Source organism: Nematostella vectensis, chromosome 2, assembly GCF_932526225.1.
Source record: "Nematostella vectensis chromosome 2, jaNemVect1.1, whole genome shotgun sequence".
Taxonomy (NCBI): Eukaryota; Metazoa; Cnidaria; class Anthozoa; order Actiniaria; family Edwardsiidae; genus Nematostella; species Nematostella vectensis.
The window spans coordinates 21,097,049-21,116,225 of NC_064035.1; the positions used below are offsets into that span (position 1 = coordinate 21,097,049).

General features: G+C 41.2%; 1 protein-coding gene across 2 annotated transcripts; it reads right to left on the reverse strand.

Annotated features, from left to right (window-relative positions):
• Nucleotides 1-6: 6 nt before the first annotated feature.
• Nucleotides 7-17,879, reverse strand: LOC5513653 (major facilitator superfamily domain-containing protein 12). Of its 2 annotated transcripts, none has more exons than XM_048724030.1 (11): nt 17,660-17,879; nt 15,826-16,555; nt 13,195-13,303; nt 10,984-11,137; nt 10,224-10,498; nt 9,729-9,821; nt 9,416-9,508; nt 8,766-8,939; nt 8,189-8,292; nt 2,005-2,129; nt 7-1,136 (listed from the first exon to the last, which is right to left on the reverse strand). In XM_048724030.1, exons 2-11 carry the CDS (start codon nt 16,329-16,331, stop codon nt 733-735), a joined length of 2,037 nt encoding a protein of 678 aa, XP_048579987.1. In that variant the 5' UTR covers nt 16,332-16,555; nt 17,660-17,879; the 3' UTR covers nt 7-732. The 2 variants fall into 2 exon arrangements, with proteins under 2 accessions (XP_048579987.1, XP_048579986.1); XM_048724029.1 differs by lacking the exon at nt 17,660-17,879 and adding an exon at nt 16,718-17,120.
• Between the last annotated feature and the right edge of the window lie 1,298 nt (nt 17,880-19,177).

Consider the following 19,177-nt stretch of genomic DNA (forward strand, 5'->3'; position numbering starts at 1 on the left):
AATTTGTCCCGTTGTTACATCTTTATTTACCCTTTCTATATTTTCACATTATATAGGAACGCAGATGACAACTGTAAAATAATGGAAATCCAAAGAGCTGGACGTGACGTAGTCTGTCTGATACATTTGAGCAGTTTTCCACCAAACGCTAGAAACGCTAGAAACTCGACTCTCCTTTGTCCGCAAAAAGGGAAAAATGAGGGCCTAGGGTTATCTTATACACAAACCGTGGTTGGTTCGATTTTGTACGCAAAAGAGTGCTCAGCTTCTGTGATAAACTCCTCTCCTCTCTTTTCACACAAGAGCTGGATTTTATGTTATCATTAGATAACTGAATGGTTCATTAACAGTTTAACTGTAATACTTTTTGGACAAGCGCTATTTTTGATGCTCAAACGATTGCGACCCCCTTTAATCAGAAGGGATTATGCTGAAAATCATTCTTTGAAAAAAATAATTTACTCCACTGTTACCACTGTTCCGTGCACTGTTCCAAGCACCCCGACTGCATCCCGTGTATATTCCTAGTGTATACCCGAGTATATCTCGAACATACTGCAAGTGCGCTCCGAGCTTTCCGATTTTATTCCGAGTTCATTACTTGTACAGGTGCCCTGCGCACATCTCGAGTGCGCCCGTGATCATCCCGAATGACACCTCGAGTGTCCCATTATTTCAAGTGCACCCATTTGTGCTCTCCGAATATATTTGTATCGCGACTTCATCGTACGATCATACAATAGTGCGCCTGTTCAGTAAAGGCGAAGGAATTATCGCCTGTGCAAGCCGGCTACCGGTTTCCCCATCTTCTCGTGCAAGAGAAGCGCTGATATTTTTCGCCGCACGAGATTGGTGCAGCCTTTCATTTGTCCGCTTCTCCCAGATGACAACACTCGCGGTAGTGTCTCGGCACTGATCGGCCTTGTCATCGTACTTTGTGGAATTCTCCTTACTATCAAACACAGCCTTGTCATCGTACTTTGTGGAATTCTCCTCACTATCAAACACAGGCTCTGGAAAGAAAGAGTGGTGGTCGTGTTTTTCGTACAAGTGCAATGAGTCTCCGATGCTCCTTTGTGTGTTGGGATCATTAAACTCGTAGTTATCTGTTTGGATTACTTTGTCGTGTTTGGTGACTGCAAAAACAAAAGAGCAAGCGATAAGAAAAGCGAAAAAAGGTTTTCTTAGCAGGTTCAGCGTTTGAGATACGCAATTCAGGAAAACATGATTCGGGATAACAAAGTTGCTTTTGTGGACCCACCGCAACAAATTCCAAGACAAATCTCGAATGGTTAAACAAACTTCATTACAAATACAACCTCGAGTAGTTAAAAAATAGTAACTGTCCATAGCGGGCTAATAATATTTTTTCCGATGATATGGGAGAGGAATTTCGCGGTACTTAATCCTCACAAATGGCCATTTTAAGTTATTGTGGATTTGTCGTCTCGAAAAAAGCAACAAAAAATAGACTATGGTCGGTAAATACGGAAAAGCGTATAGAGAGGGAGGAGCGTGACAGCACACCTGCAAGATGTGTAGTCAGATCTACCTTAGACGCCATTCATTTCATGAACCGTCCAAATTCGTATGCATGCAAATGAAACATTTCGATTGTTCTATGTTCATTTGCATCGGAATGGCACAAAAAAAGAACGGCGTTTGTTCTAGGCCTGAAAGACCTTTGATCCGACTTGCGAGACGAATGTGTTCGTGACATAAAACCGTTTGAGAAATGGAATATTCATGTCAGAACTTCTGATTGAATCACGGCTAGTATAAACCCAGAGAAAGTTTAGTTAGCCTAAACAGCGCCAAGATCAAACAGCTTTGCTGTCAACGCTTTCTTTGGTAGCATTGCTATCTTCTGGCTATCTTTCGCCAGCAATTTTAGCTTTGTTTGTTTGTTTGTTTATTTGTGACTATTGAGTATCCCATATGTAAACAAAAAGCACCTTCACGCAAGTCAGATCAACGGAATTAAAGCGCATATATCATGCCCACCTCGTCTTTTGCAGACAAAAGCTGGTTCAAAAAGCACAAGTCCTACGAACAGAGCTAGTAGGGCAGCAACGCCCGGCGCAAGACTTTGGATGTTTCGTGTGTACAAGTCGCAATCAGGGCATTCACTGAAATCATTACAACATGTGTAAGCACCCTTCTACCCCTACTATCAAAACAACACGTGTAAGCACCCTTCTACCCCTACAATCAATACAACACTTGTAAGCACCCGTCTACCCCTACAATCAATACAACATGTGTAAGCACCCTTCTACCCCTACAACCAATACAACATGTGTAAGCACCCTTCTACCCCTACAATCAATACAACATGTGTAAGTACCCTTCTACCCCTACAACCAATACAACATGTGTAAGTACCCTTCTACCCCTACAACCAATACAACATGTGTAAGCACCCTTCTACCCCTACAACCAATACAACATGTGTAAGTACCCTTCTACCCCTACAACCAATACAACATGTGTAAGCACCCTTCTACCCCTACAATCAATACAACATGTGTAAGTACCCTTCTACCCCTACAACCAATACAACATGTGTAAGTACCCTTCTACCCCTACAACCAATACAACATGTGTAAGCACCCTTCTACCCCTACAACCAATACAACATGTGTAAGCACCCTTCTACCCCTACATTCAATACAACATGTGTAAGTACCCTTCTACCCCTCAATCAATACAACATGTGTAAGCACCCTTCTACCGCTCACATCAATACAACATGTGTAAGCACCCTTCTACCCTTACAACCAATACAACATGTGTGAGCACGCGTCTACCCCTACATTCAATACAACATGTGTAAGTACCCTTCTACCCCTACAACCAATACAACATGTGTAAGTACCCTTCTACCCCTACAATCAATAGAACATGTGTAAGCACCCTTCTACCCCTACAATCAATACAACATGTGTAAGTACCCTTCTACCCCCTACAATCAATACAACATGTGTAAGCACCCTTCTACCGCTACATTCAATACAACATGTGTAAGCACCCTTCTACCCCTACATTCAATACAACATGTGTAAGCACCCTTCTACCCCTACAACCAATACAACATGTGTAAGCACTCTTCTACCGCTCCCATCAATACAACATGTGTAAGCACCCTTCTACCGCTACAACCAATACAACATGTGTAAGTACCCTTCTACCCCCTACAACCAATACAACATGTGTAAGCACCCTTCTACCCCTACAACCAATACAACATGTGTAAGCACCCTTCTACCGCTACAACCAATACAACATGTGTAAGCACCCTTCTACCCCTACATTCAATACAACATGTGTAAGTACCCTTCTACCCCTACAACCAATACAACATGTGTAAGTACCCTTCTACCCCTACAATCAATAGAACATGTGTAAGCACCCTTCTACCCCTACAACCAATACAACATGTGTAAGCACGCGTCTACCCCTACAATCAATACAACATGTGTAAGTACCCTTCTACCCCCTACAATCAATACAACATGTGTAAGCACCCTTCTACCGCTACATTCAATACAACATGTGTAAGCACCCTTCTACCCCTACATTCAATACAACATGTGTAAGCACCCTTCTACCCCTACAACCAATACAACATGTGTAAGCACTCTTCTACCGCTCCCATCAATACAACATGTGTAAGCACCCTTCTACCGCTACAACCAATACAACATGTGTAAGTACCCTTCTACCCCCTACAACCAATACAACATGTGTAAGCACCTTCTACCGCTCCCATCAATACAACATGTGTAAGCACCCTTCTACTGCTACAACCAATACAACATGTGTAAGCACCTTCTACCGCTCCCATCAATACAACATGTGTAAGCACCCTTCTACCCCTACAACCAATACAACATGTGTAAGCACCCTTCTACCCCTACAACCAATACAACATGTGTAAGCACTCTTCTACCCCTACATTCAATACAACATGTGTAAGCACCCTTCTACCCCTACAACCAATACAACATGTGTAAGCACTCTTCTACCGCTCCCATCAATACAACATGTGTAAGCACTCTTCTACCGCTCCCATCAATACAACATGTGTAAGTACCCTTCTACCCCCTACAACCAATACAACATGTGTAAGCACCTTCTACCGCTCCCATCAATACAACATGTGTAAGCACCCGTCTACCCCTACAATCAATACAACATGTGTAAGTACCCTTCTACCCCTACATTCAATACAACATGTGTAAGCACCCTTCTACCCCTACAACCAATACAACATGTGTAAGCACCCGTCTACCCCTACATTCAATACAACATGTGTAAGCACCCGTCTACCCCTACAATCAATACAACATGTGTAAGCACCCTTCTACCCCTACAACCAATACAACATGTGTAAGCACCCTTCTACCCCTACATTCAATACAACATGTGTAAGCACCCTTCTACCCCTACAACCAATACAACATGTGTAAGTACCCTTCTACCCCCTACAACCAATACAACATGTGTAAGCACCCTTCTACCGCTCCCATCAATACAACATGTGTAAGCACCCTTCTACCGCTACAACCAATACAACATGTGTAAGCACCCTTCTACCCCTACATTCAATACAACATGTGTAAGCACCCTTCTACCCCTACAACCAATACAACATGTGTAAGCACCCTTCTACCCCTACATTCAATACAACATGTGTAAGCACCCTTCTACACCTACAACCAATACAACATGTGTAAGCACTCTTCTACCGCTCCCATCAATACAACATGTGTAAGTACCCTTCTACCCCCTACAACCAATACAACATGTGTAAGCACCTTCTACCGCTCCCATCAATACAACATGTGTAAGCACTCTTCTACCCCTACAACCAATACAACATGTGTAAGCACCCTTCTACCCCTACAACCAATACAACATGTGTAAGCACCCTTCTACCCCTACATTCAATACAACATGTGTAAGCACCCTTCTACCCCTACAACCAATACAACATGTGTAAGCACTCTTCTACCGCTCCCATCAATACAACATGTGTAAGTACCCTTCTACCCCCTACAACCAATACAACATGTGTAAGCACCCGTCTACCCCTACAATCAATACAACATGTGTAGGTACCCTTCTACCCCTACATTCAATACAACATGTGTAAGCACCCGTCTACCCCTACAATCAATACAACATGTGTAAGCACCTTCTACCGCTCCCATCAATACAACATGTGTAAGTACCCTTCTACCCCCTACAACCAATACAACATGTGTAAGCACCCTTCTACCCCTACAATCAATACAACATGTGTAAGTACCCTTCTACCCCTACATTCAATACAACATGTGTAAGCACCCGTCTACCCCTACAATCAATACAACATGTGTAAGCACCTTCTACCGCTCCCATCAATACAACATGTGTAAGCACCCTTCTACCGCTACAATCAATACAACATGTGTAAGCACCTTCTACCGCTACAATCAATACAACATGTGTAAGCACCCTTCTACCCCTACAATCAATACAACATGTGTAAGCACTCTTCTACTCCTACAACCAATACAACACTTGTAAGCACCCTTCTACCACTACAATCAATACAACATGTGTAAGCACCCTTCTACTCCTACAACCAATACAACACTTGTAAGCACCCTTCTACTCCTACAACCAATACAACATGTGTAAGCACCCTTCTACCCCTACAACCAATACAACATGTGTAAGCACCCTTCTACTCCTACAACCAATACAACATGTGTAAGCACCCTTCTACCCCTACAACCAATACAACATGTGTAAGCACCCGTCTACCCCTACAACCAATACAACATGTGTAAGCACCCTTCTACCCCTACAACCAATACAACATGTGTAAGCACCCGTCTACCCCTACAATCAATACAACATGTGTAAGTACCCTTCTACCCCCTACAACCAATACAACATGTGTAAGCACCCTTCTACCGCTACAACCAATACAACAGCTTCTACCCCTACAATCAATACAACATGTGTAAGCACCCTTCTACCCCTACAACCAATACAACAGCTTCTACCCCTACAACCAATACAACATGTGTAAGCACCCTTCTACCCCTACAACCAATACAACATGTGTAAGCACCCTTCTACCCCTACAATCAATACAACATGTGTAAGCACCCTTCTACCCCTACAATCAATACAACATGTGTAAGTACCCTTCTACCCCTACATTCAATACAACATGTGTAAGTACCCTTCTACCGCTACAATCAATACAACATGTGTAAGCACCCGTCTACCCCTACAACCAATACAACATGTGTAAGCACCCTTCTACCCCTACAACCAATACAACATGTGTAAGTACCCTTCTACCCCTACATTCAATACAACATGTGTAAGTACCCTTCTACCCCTACATTCAATACAACATGTGTAAGTACCCTTCTACCGCTACAATCAATACAACATGTGTAAGCACCCTTCTACCCCTACAACCAAAACAGCATGTGTAAGTACCCTTCTACCCCTACAATCAATACAACATGTGTAAGTACCCTTCTACCCCTACATTCAATACAACATGTGTAAGTACCCTTCTACCGCTACATTCAATACAACATGTGTAAGCACCCTTCTACCCCTACAATCAATACAACATGTGTAAGTACCCTTCTACCCCTACATTCAATACAACATGTGTAAGTACCCTTCTACCGCTACAATCAATACACTATGTGTAAGCACCCGTCTACCCCTACAACCAATACAACATGTGTAAGCACCCTTCTACCCCTACAACCAATACAACATGTGTAAGTACCCTTCTACCCCTACATTCAATACAACATGTGTAAGTACCCTTTTACCCCTACAATCAATACAACATGTGTAAGCACCCTTCTACCTTTAAAAAAAGCTCTGCATCCTCGTCCCCAGGGGCTTCTGGGTAGTATCCAAAATGGCGTCCAGCTATTTTTCAAACTTACCCGACAACCCTGGAGTTCTGCAGCAAATTCGCTTGGATCAACAAATGTTACCCACCCTTTCTAACTGCTATCTTTCAAAGTCACATTAAGCCTCAGCGTTTTCTTTCCATATAAATAAGGATCGTATATAGCTGACCAAGGGAGTCACGCCGACCATCAAGAAAGGCATAAATTTAAGGGTCATCGTGTACATGTTATCTTATGGATTGTTTATTATAACGGCTAATTCTACTATTATAATAACGGCTTACACGTGTGTTCTAGGCGGTGTAAACTTCTTTATAATACGGTATTCTAACCCAGGTGTTCTAGGCGGTGTAAATTCCTTTATAATACGGTATTCTTACCCTGGTGTTCTAGGCAGTGTAAATTCCTTTATAATACGGTATTCTTACCAAGGTGTTCTAGGCGGTGTAAATTGCTTTATAATACGGTATTCTTACCCAGGTGTTCTAGGCAGTGTAAATTGCTTTATAATACAGTATTCTTACCCAGGTGTTCTAGGCGGTGTAAATTCCTTTATAATATGGTATTCTTACCCAGGTGTTCTAGGCGGTGTAAATTGCTTTATAATACAGTATTCTTACCCAGGTGTTCTAGGCGGTGTAAATTGCTTTATAATACGGTATTCTTACCCAGGTGTTCTAGGCAGTGTAAATTCCTTTATAATACGGTATTCTTACCCAGGTGTTCTAGGCGGTGTAAATTGCTTTATAATACAGTATTCTTACCCAGGTGTTCTAGGCGGTGTAAATTGCTTTATAATACGGTATTCTTACCCAGGTGTTCTAGGCAGTGTAAGTTGCTTTATAATACGGTATTCTTACCCGGTTGTTCTAAGTAGTGTAAATTCTTTTATAATACGGTATTCTTACCAAGGTGTTCTAGGCGGTGTAAATTGCTTTATAATACGGTATTCTTACCCAGGTGTCCTTGGCAGTGTAAATTCCTTTATAATACGGTATTCTTGCCCAGGTGTTCTAGGCAGTGTAAATTGCTTTATAATACGGTATTCTTACCCTGGTGTTCTAGGTAGTGTAAATTACTTTATAATACAGTATTCTTACCAAGGTGTTCTAGGCGGTGTAAATTGCTTTATAATACGGTATTCTTACCAAGGTTTTCTAGGCGGTGTAAATTGCTTTATAATACGGTATTCTTACCCAGGTGTTCTAAACAGTGTAAATTCCCTTATAATACTGTATTCTTACCCAGGTGTCCTTGGAGGTGTAAATTCCTGGATAATAGCAATCACTGCACCACTGGAAAGCTTGTCTGTGAAACTAATAGCACCGTAGATAAAGGCACCAGATTGCTGGAAAATGTAAATCATAAAAACATTGTTTAATATGATTCCTCTACTTAGTTCAACTTACCTACCGAAATAGTGCAAATTGGTTATAAACCACCTCATCATCACTTTCTCCGCATGAAAAAAAAAACAACCCCCGAACCCCACCCTGCACCTCTTATTAATGTTTCCCTGGGTGCATATGGTTGGAAAGAGCGTTGATTTCGAAAGGAGGGTGAATGGCGATTGTTGAGCTACGGTCACACTATTTCTTGTAAAAATTGATTAAGTTTCATTAGCGATTGTACATAGCCAATCAACCGCTTAATTCATTACACACTTCGACTGTAGTCGTGCATAGTAGCGGAGTCGTAGGCTACGACACAAGTTGTAGTTGCAGTAACGCGAGCAAGTTGCATACAACTAAACCGTGCTGTGTAAATCAGCCTCAACACACACTATCGTTAGTTATGGTTCATCTTAATTGTTATACATACATTGTCGTTGCCAACAAGATGTGCAATAAGAGAAAGGGCAGACACGAGCATAACCGATCCACCGCAGCCCATAATGACCGTCGTCGCATAAATTGCGTTTCGATGCGCAACAGGCTGTACATGGAACCAGAAGCACGCACATAGAGCCATCAAAGAGCCAAGTACGAACGTCATCTGAAGGGAAAACATGAACAGTGGAGTTTGCTGGTGGAGCTAGAGTTCTGTAGTGGAGCGAGGGGAGGGAGGGGGGGGGGGGGTAAGGAGGACAGGCAGATATTTTACATGGAACCAGAGGCACACGTTAGGCACGCGCATATATATAAGAGTTTATGCGAAAGTAAAGGGCTAGAAATACAGGCAAATATTTTGACCAAAAGTCTCTGGCTTTCAGAGGGAACGCTTTTTGGCGGCAAAGAAAGAGAGGGATAGGGCCGCCATACTGCAAATAGTAAAATATTATCTTCCTGCATAAACAACGCAATTTGGAAAAACATCCAGGACGTTGGAGGAGTCTTAAAGTGCGAATTTACTTGGGGTAAAAAAATACTCTTCTATTAGTAAGAAACCTATCTATTATCTGCACATCTGTGAAACCAAACAGTAAAAATCACATCACGTCATATCAAATCGTATTACTATCAAAAACGAACCTTATTTCCTAACTTCTTATTTAGTGGTTTGACTCCTAAGCTTGCGACGACACCGCTTGTGAGTACAACTAAAGGGAAATACGCGATCGCCTCCTGCAACAAGAAAACTTCAATCACATTTTTGTTATGTCAGAACGTCCATTGTCGAGGGCCGACTGTATCAATAATTGCAGGCTATACACTAAATAACACTAAGGCATTCCGTATCTACACTGAAGAGAAGCCAGAGTGCAGATATCCAAATACACTCTCTCCAGCAATACAACAGATTATCTTCTTTATATGAAAGGTTCTTGTGGGCTGCAGTATTTACCTTGTTAAACTTCATGGTGTCGGTCAGGTACAGTGGCAGGTATGATTGGGATATATTCACCACGATCCGTGTACTCATGTACATCATCGCAACCTAAGTAATACAAACAACATAAACTCGTTGACAGAAGTTGACACCGTACAACAGTCCTAGTCAGCCACTCATTCTTAAACAGTAAGTAGGAGGTAACAGCGATGTACCAAAGTGAAAAACCATTGATTTTCACCAATATATTTGCGATGCAATGGTTTAGCCCCTCTTTAACAAAACCCTTTGGAACGCGCCATCCCTTGGAAACAATAAATGTAAAACTGTCCGCTTTCGTGAATTATTATTACTAGGATTATGTGTTACACAGTGAAACTTTGAACAAGAGAGGGAGGGGTGATAGCGTAAGGAGAATTAGAAAGTCGATAATATTGCACATTTAAAGGGAGGGAAAGAGGCGTTATGATTTTTGATTTGCCGAGGGCCTCTACAAAGCCACATTCTTACTATATAAAGATTAGGGTTCTTGAGCCACTGCAGTTTTGTCATCCCTGGTCGGGCATGTAAAGAATCCTCCGTGCGATCAATGATCTCCAGCTCAAGATTCCTGCCTTCCTCATCTCCTGCAACAAGCGGTATTTGGTCACTGCTGCTTGCGTTACGACCTGTCACGCCATTGCACGACTTCTTGTCGTCACACAGAGTGACGCGCACGGAGGGTGAAGCACCACTACTTCGACTTGTAGAGGGAGGAGACTGGCAGTATACCACCTGACTTGAAGCTAAACAAGAAAAACAATTAGTAAAAAAAAACCCGGCAAATAATAGAGAAACAGACGGACAGACAGACGGGCCGACAGACAGACAGACAGACGGACGGGCAGACAGATAGGCAGACAGACGGGCAGACAGACAGACGGGCAGACGGGCAGACAGACAGACAGACAGACAGACAGACAGACAGACAGACAGACAGACAGACAGACAGACAGACAGACAGACAGACAGACAGACAGACAGACAGACAGACAGACAGACAGACAGACAGACAGACAGACAGACAGACAGACAGACAGACAGACAGACAGACAGACAGGCAGACAGACAGACAGACAGACGGAAAGACAGATAGGCAGACAGACGGGCAGACAGACAGACAGACAGACGGGCAGACAGAAAGACAGACGGACGGGCAGACAGACAAGCAGACGGACTGGCAGACAGACAGACAGACAGACAGACAGACGGTAGGTAAATCAAATGATACCTTTAGAGCCATTTAAGGCTACAGACTCTTCACATTTCTTCTTGTTGTATTTCTCTTTCCAATCTAACAATGCTTTTGATGGTGGTTCTTTAGTAAATACATGAAATATCACATTGAAGACGTTTCCACTACCCACGATGATAAATGACAAGTACTGTGGAGAGAAATACAATCGTCAGTTTATCGATTTAATTCACATCTATAATCCCGAACATTATCGTCATCCCCGCTCGCCCCATCCTAGTTGACGATGGTGATGATGACAGAAAATTGCGAGCAATACATTATTTTGATTCGCGATCGATCGTAATCTAATCTAGGGAAAAGAGCTCAAAGATTGTAGTCTTGTGTGGTAAAGAATTGCCCTGCTTACTTCAGTTACCTTAAAGGCAGATTAAGACCGCACGATTTAGTCGTATGCGACTTGTCCGCAACACCTCTAGATAGAGAGCAGTTTGTAAATTTTAATGGCGTTTCTTCTTGTCGTAAATTAGTGAAGTGCGGTGTCCCACAAGGCAGCGTGCTCGGGCCGCTTCTCTTTTTGATTTATATCAATGATATATGTAGCGTTTCAACCGCCTTAGACATACTTTTATTTGCTGATGATACAAGTATATTTTTCTCCCATAAAAACTTAGACTCATTATGTCTCACAATCAATAATGAACTTACCAAATTAACAGATTGGTTTTGTGCAAACAAGTTATCTATAAATATAAAAAAATCAAACTATATTATCTTTAAAAAGGCAAAACCTTGATATAAAGGTCACCTTATGTGATCAGAATATAAAGCGAGTCAAAGAAACAGTATTTTTAGGTGTTATTCTTGACGAACACTTGACATGGTTACCACATATTACCAATGTCGCGCGAAAGGTTTCAAAAGCTGTAGGAATTATGTATAAATCAAGTTTTTGCCTTTCAAAGCAATCACTATTGACGTTGTATTATTCTTTGTTATATCCATACTTGCAATACTGTGTTAGTGTTTGGGGACCCACTTATCCATCTAATTTAAATCGTATTCTTATGCTCCAAAAACGAGCAATACGTATAATTGTTGGAGCATCCTATGATGCACACACTTATCCGATATATAGGAATCTAAACATATTGAAATTCAATTATTTATTTTTATTTCAAATAGGTAAGTTAATGTATCAATTTAAAAATAGGTTACTTCCCCAAACATTTAACAGGATATTTCAATTGAACTCTCAAATTCACGATTATTACACGAGAAGCTCTAACTTGTTCCATATTTCAAAGTTTAGAACAAATATACATAAGTTTGCGTTAAGACATCAGGGACCTAAATATTTCAATTCATTGTCTTCTGATATTCAGTCTGCCAAAACGCTTAACTCTTTTTGTAATAAGTTAAAGACTTCTCTTATTAACTCTTAATTTTTTTTTCTTTCTCGATTTGTGTTTGTGTGTGTGTGTGTTTTTTATATAAGTATGAAAAAAAATATGAAAGCTCTCCTACCAAATATTTATATGATTAATCTGACTGTCCGAACTATCAAATATGTATTTTCTGTTAAGATTTAGGAGGTCTGTCTCGTATAAGCCTTGCGGTTTCTTACGGTCCTCCTTGTCACACTATGTAAATTATTATAATTATCTTTATTTAAAAAAATGTATTAAGTGACAAAACAATAAACTGAAACTGAAACTGAAGAGAGTAAATCAGCATACGACCCCGCTACGACGCTCAGATACGAAAGCTAAGACATGTCGTAAGCAAGTTACTTACGACTAAATCGTGCTGTCTAAAACAGCCTTAACTTGATTTTTGCTTCTTCTATAGTACATATGTCATTTACCACGCGACATGAAACTTAGTGAGTCAAATAAAACGAAACGAGCATTCAAGCGTGTCTATTTTAGAAAACGAGAATTCGAGTTCGGCAATGGCGAGCGATTCGAGCAACGACTTTTGCGAGCAATTAAAAAAATTCCACTACCATTACCAATAGTCTCATTTCAAAACCGCTATCCAAGGGGCGCCCGTTTTCGTCCGTTCCCACGGCACCGATAGGGTATCGTTTTCAAATTGTTCCACTCTGGAAATCGTTTTCAAATCGTTCCGTTTTCGATCATCGTTTTCGCGTTTCCGTGTAGACGATACCCGTATCCGTAACAAAAAGGTTACGTTTTCAAACGAAAACGGGTACGTGGGGTAGTGGTCTAATATACATCTTACCATGAACTGCTTCCAAACGTTCGGGGTCAAAGTTTCTTCAGAGCTCTCTCCAAGAAGAATCCACGTGACTCCATACACGTAAATACCGCAGATGAATGTCAAGGCGGACCTGCAAGAACAATCGCCGGCTTATATGAGGGTCTAGATACAGGTTGACCTGCAAGAACAATCGCCGGCTTATATGAGGGTCTAGATACAGGTTGACCTGCAAGAACAATCGCCGGCTTACATGAGGGTCTAGATGCAGGTTGACCTGCAAGAACAATCGCCGGCTTACATGAGGGTCTAGATACAGGTTGACCTGCAAGAACAATCGCCGGCTTATATGAGGGTCTAGATGCAGGTTGACCTGCAAGAACAATCGCCGGCTTATATGAGGGTCTAGATACAGGTTGACCTGCAAGAACAATCGCCGGCTTACATGAGGGTCTAGATACAGGTTGACCTGCAAGAACAATCGCCGGCTTACATGAGGGTCTAGATACAGGTTGACCTGCAAGAACAATCGCCGGCTTACATGAGGGTCTAGATACAGGTTGACCTGCAAGAACAATCGCCGGCTTACATGAGGGTCTAGATACAGGTTGACCTGCAAGAACAATCGCCGGCTTACATGAGGGTCTAGATACAGGTTGACCTGCAAGAACAATCGCCGGCTTACATGAGGGTCTAGATACAGGTTGATACCGCAGTAGGGTAGTCTTCCTTGCAGCCGTACGCGTTTATCACTCGCGAAAGCGCTCCAATCCCCCTCGTTCGGGGTTAGGAGGTCCGGGATGTTTTTAGTTTTTAGAGGCAAAAATATTTCAAATGGAATTAAAACTCTCTCCAGACTCACGCACAACTTTTCTCCAGACATTTGTAGGAACCAAGGCATAATTTTGAGCAAGGTTGTTTTGAGGGTTGCAGGCAACCCTTGCCCACCCCCCCCCCCCCCCCACCCGTCACTACAAACGAGCACAAGTCAAGTTATGCTCCGGATAAAATTGACCGAGCGACCTCCCAAGAACGCTAGTCATGGCTAACGTTTGAGAGCATAGATTAAATTGTCTATTGCATTTGCTTGCTATATGTGACATGTGAAAATTGTTGGAATACATTAAGCACTTTGACTACTATTCTCAGCACTAGATGAACATTTGTACAATTCTTAGCTTTATGCGTCTATAATCAAAAATTATTGAAATAAATCTAAATGAAGATTTTTTAGATCATTATATAAGAAAAGCAAGGTCGTCTCTTGGGCATTCTTTTACGCACATTCTCAGTTTGATCTTGGCACCGGACGGACTGTGGTGTGTAGTGCTATCACAGGCTTTACCTCGAAAAATCCGACATACAAACGGTTTGTAAAACTGATTATGGGGGGGGGGGGGGGGGGGGTGCGTGTGTGCTATGACCCTATTCTCACGTATTTTGGTCGCCGTGTGTGCTATGGCCCTATTCTCACGTATTTTGGTCGCCGTGTGTGCTATGACCCTATTCTCACGTATTTTGAACGCCGTGTGTGCTATGGCAGTACTCTCATAAGTTGAGCTGATCAGAGTAACAGTATCTGATTATTGTTGAGAGTGCTGTAGTAAAAACCATGTATCACCCATAAATGTTATAACAACCATATATGTAATAACAACCATTAATGTAATAACACCCATTGATGTTATAACAACCATAAATGTAATAACACGTCGCCCATAACTTTTATAAACCACGTTAACCATAAATGTAATAACACGTCACCCATAAATGTTATAACTTATAATTTTGACTTATAGAAACATAATTAGACAACCAAACTTGGTAGATGTAGTTGTCAAGGGAGCTGCAACGATACGTCCACTGAGCATGACGTCATCGATGACGTCACAGAAAACGGCAATACTCATATTTCATCATAGAAACATCATTAGGTAGTCTTACTTGGCAAGCGGGGCGAAACGCTGTCATGACGTCATCAATGACGTCACTTAAAACGGCAATACTCATATCTCATCATAGAAACATCATTAGGCGGTCTTACTTGGCAGATGCCATGTAGATGTCAAGGGAGGTGCAACGATTTAGTGCCTCGGCATGACGTCATCGATGACGTCACAGAAAACGGCAATACTCATAAATTATCATAGAAACATCATTAGGCGGTCTAACTTGGCAGATGTCATGTAGATGTCAAGGGAGTTGCAACGATATGCCAACTGAGCATGTCATCTATGACGTGATTTTTGATTTTTAATAAATGGTGTTTTAAAATGGCGTTTTTTGTTTTGACATTTTTCACTCCTGAAATTTATCCTGTGTCTTTTTGTTGAATCTAGTGTCAATTTTCTATCTTGGTAAATTTGAAATAAGAGAAGAATTTATGGTAATCAATCAGTCCAGTATTAGTTTGACCTTGTAATATAAGCCACTTACCTGTGGTGGAAGCAGAATAAATTCAACATTATTTTAACTTGAACTTTTTAACTTTTTCTAGCCTTGTTTAACATAACATAGACAATTATTTTAAGAAATACGAAAAGTCTATCTTCGATCAATTTTATCGCAGGAATAAATGATAAAAGATTATCATTCAAGATTTATAAATTGATGGACAAGGAAACATGTGTAAAACCATGCGTAATAACAACTCACCTTATCGCGTTCAGCTCTACTCGTTCGCTGCTCTTTTTAGAGATTTCAGGGATAAGAGTTAAGTGGGATATCTGTACACAACCCCATCCGAACTGAAACACTGCAGCAATTCCAACATAATAGCAAACCTTGAGAGTATCGGTAGCATCATTGGGAAGTATACGGATGAATATAAGTGGGAATGATAAGCTAGTGAGTATGCAACCAAGCAAATGCCAGATCTTTCTTCTCCCATACCGACACACAGTCCTGTCACAGAGGATCCCGACAAACGGGGTGAATAACGCGTCGGCGATTTGACCGAGGAAAAGGACCAGTCCTGTATGCCTATTTGGGAGACCGGCGACTTTGGTGAGGTAAATTATCAAGTAGCTGAACCAAACGCTTGCCGCGAGATCGTTCAGAATATGGCCCACTCCATGGGAAGCCTTTTGTTTGAAAGGCAGTCTCTCTTCTGCTTTCGCAGGATTTCTTTGGAAAAATTTTCTAAGTAAGTCAAGGACCATAATGATTGAGTTTTCAGATACGATTGCACAATCTGATTATCTCTTAAGATGCGAGAAACACCGTCCATCAAATACTAGAATAGCGCCAGCCTCACTTTTCCCGTTATGCTTGTAGTAGCAGAACCATGGCGAGTATTAGCAGTGTTGCCGTCCTTGGAACCGTTCACGGTTTTCAGACTGGCTTCAATGAAGACCGGATGTGACGTCCGTTGGATTAGGGCTTACTGTAAAAATAACAACATAAAACGAGTAGCACTCAATACAAATCTTGGCAAGTGGCTCTTGGTAGAGTAGGGCTCAGGCAAGGTCAACAACACAGCCAACTTGTGAGCTAAATAATAGTCAGTAAAGTGTATAAAGTGTAAGATCTACCAGATCCTTCTCACCAGAACAGCACTACGAACTCAGCGGTAGGGAAATGCCAGAGGCGGCCGCCCGCAGTTTGCATTTCTTGATACGGGCCTCAAAACGTTAACGTTAGTTATTTCCACACCGCACGATTGATTCAAACCGTTGACTTAGTGCTTCTTACTTTGAATACAAGCCTCTAGGCCACCAGGTACTAGTAAATAGCAAAGTGCGTGATTCAGTAGCGGCTCCACTTGGGATAATTACTTTTGTACAGTCAATTTGGACTTTGGACTTCTCTACATCTTTTACTCACTATCGGCGCAGCTGGTTTGAGAAATCAAGATGTTTTTATTTTACAAAGGTACTCTCCTTATTGCATTCTGTTCTTTGCGAAGGATGGTACTTGAGTGGGAATTTTTTTTTAGATTGTTTCACCTCGTTTTATGGATTTTATTTTTGTAACCCTAGTAACCCCCACAGTAAACTGGGGGTTTTTGAATTGAAAAATGAATTATTGAAACCAACGTGCACGCTTTACATAAAGTATTTTTTCTTATAAATAAGTAGCAGGTACCGGCGAGATTTAGGACATCGATTCACTCATCATACTACCATTATCGATTTTCGAACAATTCTATTATAAAATTCAAAATGACTTTTTGAGGCTTTTTTAATGAAAAAAAGGACCTGGTAGTTAGATGTTTCTTTGGGAAAAATAACTCGATTCGCAAATCATGAATTCAAATAATGTCAATATACTCAAGAATGAAAAGGCAAGTTACAGAATGCTCAGAACAATGGACTATTCATACGTAAATAGCGAGTTAAAATAACCTAATTGCTATCATTAGCGATCGCATGGAAAATTTCCGGTTCAGGTTTAGATCACCTATAAACTTGCACACTACTTTCCCAAAAAAGAGAAATGGAAAAAAATCCAGGAAACCCGGCTTTAAAGCTCATGCTAGGACTCTTACCTGAGCGCGAATCCTAGCTTGTCAGTGAATCTACTAATCTGCCATGTATTATCGACTGTATTTCAGGGTGATGCAGAGCCACGCACTCACGGGTTATTTGATGTACCAGTAAGCTATGTTTTTGTAATTTGCGGGCAAACAAACGCGCCAACGGTCTTTACGAATGCATCATAGTAACGGAGGAAGAAAAGCCAAACTTCCGCCATAGCAACAGCAAAAAAGAAAAACGTCATAATGTTAAGCTCGAGCGGAAATCATAAACGATCATATAGGGAGTGTTTTACGAACAATAACACGGGTTCGATTGTTAGATTACTGTACCTATCAGCCTATGTACACCTGTTTCGAATAAGATAACACCCGGAAAATCAAGTGTCTTAGCCCGCATTGGTATATTGGTTTGAAATAAAGCTTGGTTTGGGAAAAAAATCTATGCATATACCAGAGAATTCCTAATGCAAAAACTTGTGAATTCTTCAAGATCTCGCTGCTTTATGCGGACGGTTCGCCGAGGCTCGTACTGTCTTTATGAGTCCTTAGTGCCTGTGCCCGGTCCACGGTTCCACGACACCCCTGGTTCCAGTACTGGACACGCGGATAGTTTAAAGGCCCCCGAATGGTCCCCCGAAATTTCGATGTGCTCGCATGCTCGCGCATTTTTTCCCGCCTAAAAAAATGTTAGAGAGAACGATGGTAGGGCTAGAGTCGCACAAGACACAGTAATAGAGAAGATTTTCTAGTTTCTTTATTTGGTTATTTAGTTCTATTTGGTTCATGCCAATGCCTGGAAATCCTCACTACCCGGGGTAAAAATGAGGCAAATCCACAGCAAATATCCACGATTCAGGTTTTGAATAACGGTAGGTTCGGCTTATTGCACAGAAATCTCGGGTCGCCACTCATTTTTAGTAAACGGGTACCATTGATGTCACACTTATATATAGCACTACATTTTGTATTTAGGCGCAATTTCTTGAGAGATGTGTGATTTTGCGAAGAGTTTGGGTCTATGGGAGATTTTGTTTTAAGTTTTCTGTGTAAAAAGTTCGAAATAATATATAGATTTAGGCACTGCCTAAAAGCGGAGCCAGCTTTATTACGCTACATTGTATTTTCATATTGGGAATCTTTGGGCAGTTCAGGGGGTATATGACCTCCTGAAGAATAGAGCTTCTAGACTAGAATTTGTTTTGAGAATAAAAAAAAAGAGATTCATAATAACAACATTCACCTCAGTCCATATGCTTTAAAAAGACTAAAGTGCTGTATGCTTAATCTCCCCCCCCCACACACACACTTTTTCATACATTTAACTTGTTTAAAATGCACGGTCCAAGCTGGATTTTATTTTATCTCAGCTATTTCTCCCACCGTAATGAAATGCTGGACCTCCTCCCAATCACCACTTCTTTTGCAGCTTAACAAAAAAATATATTGCTGATATTTTAGTTTTATTTATTAACAGTGCTCTGTGTAGCTTCATTTGATAGACAACTGATACTGAACAGATATTTCTTA

Coding starts and splice junctions, on each gene's coding strand:
- LOC5513653 (XM_048724030.1), bottom strand. CDS start 16,331: ATGGTCCTTGACTTACTTAGAAAATTTTTCCAAAGAAATCCTGCGAAA. Junction 10,499..10,983: donor AGCCTTAAATGGCTCTAAAG/GTATCATTTGAT, acceptor TTTCTTGTTTAG/CTTCAAGTCAGGTGGTATAC. Junction 8,940..9,415: donor ATAAGAAGTTAGGAAATAAG/GTTCGTTTTTGA, acceptor TTTTCCCTTCAG/ATGACGTTCGTACTTGGCTC.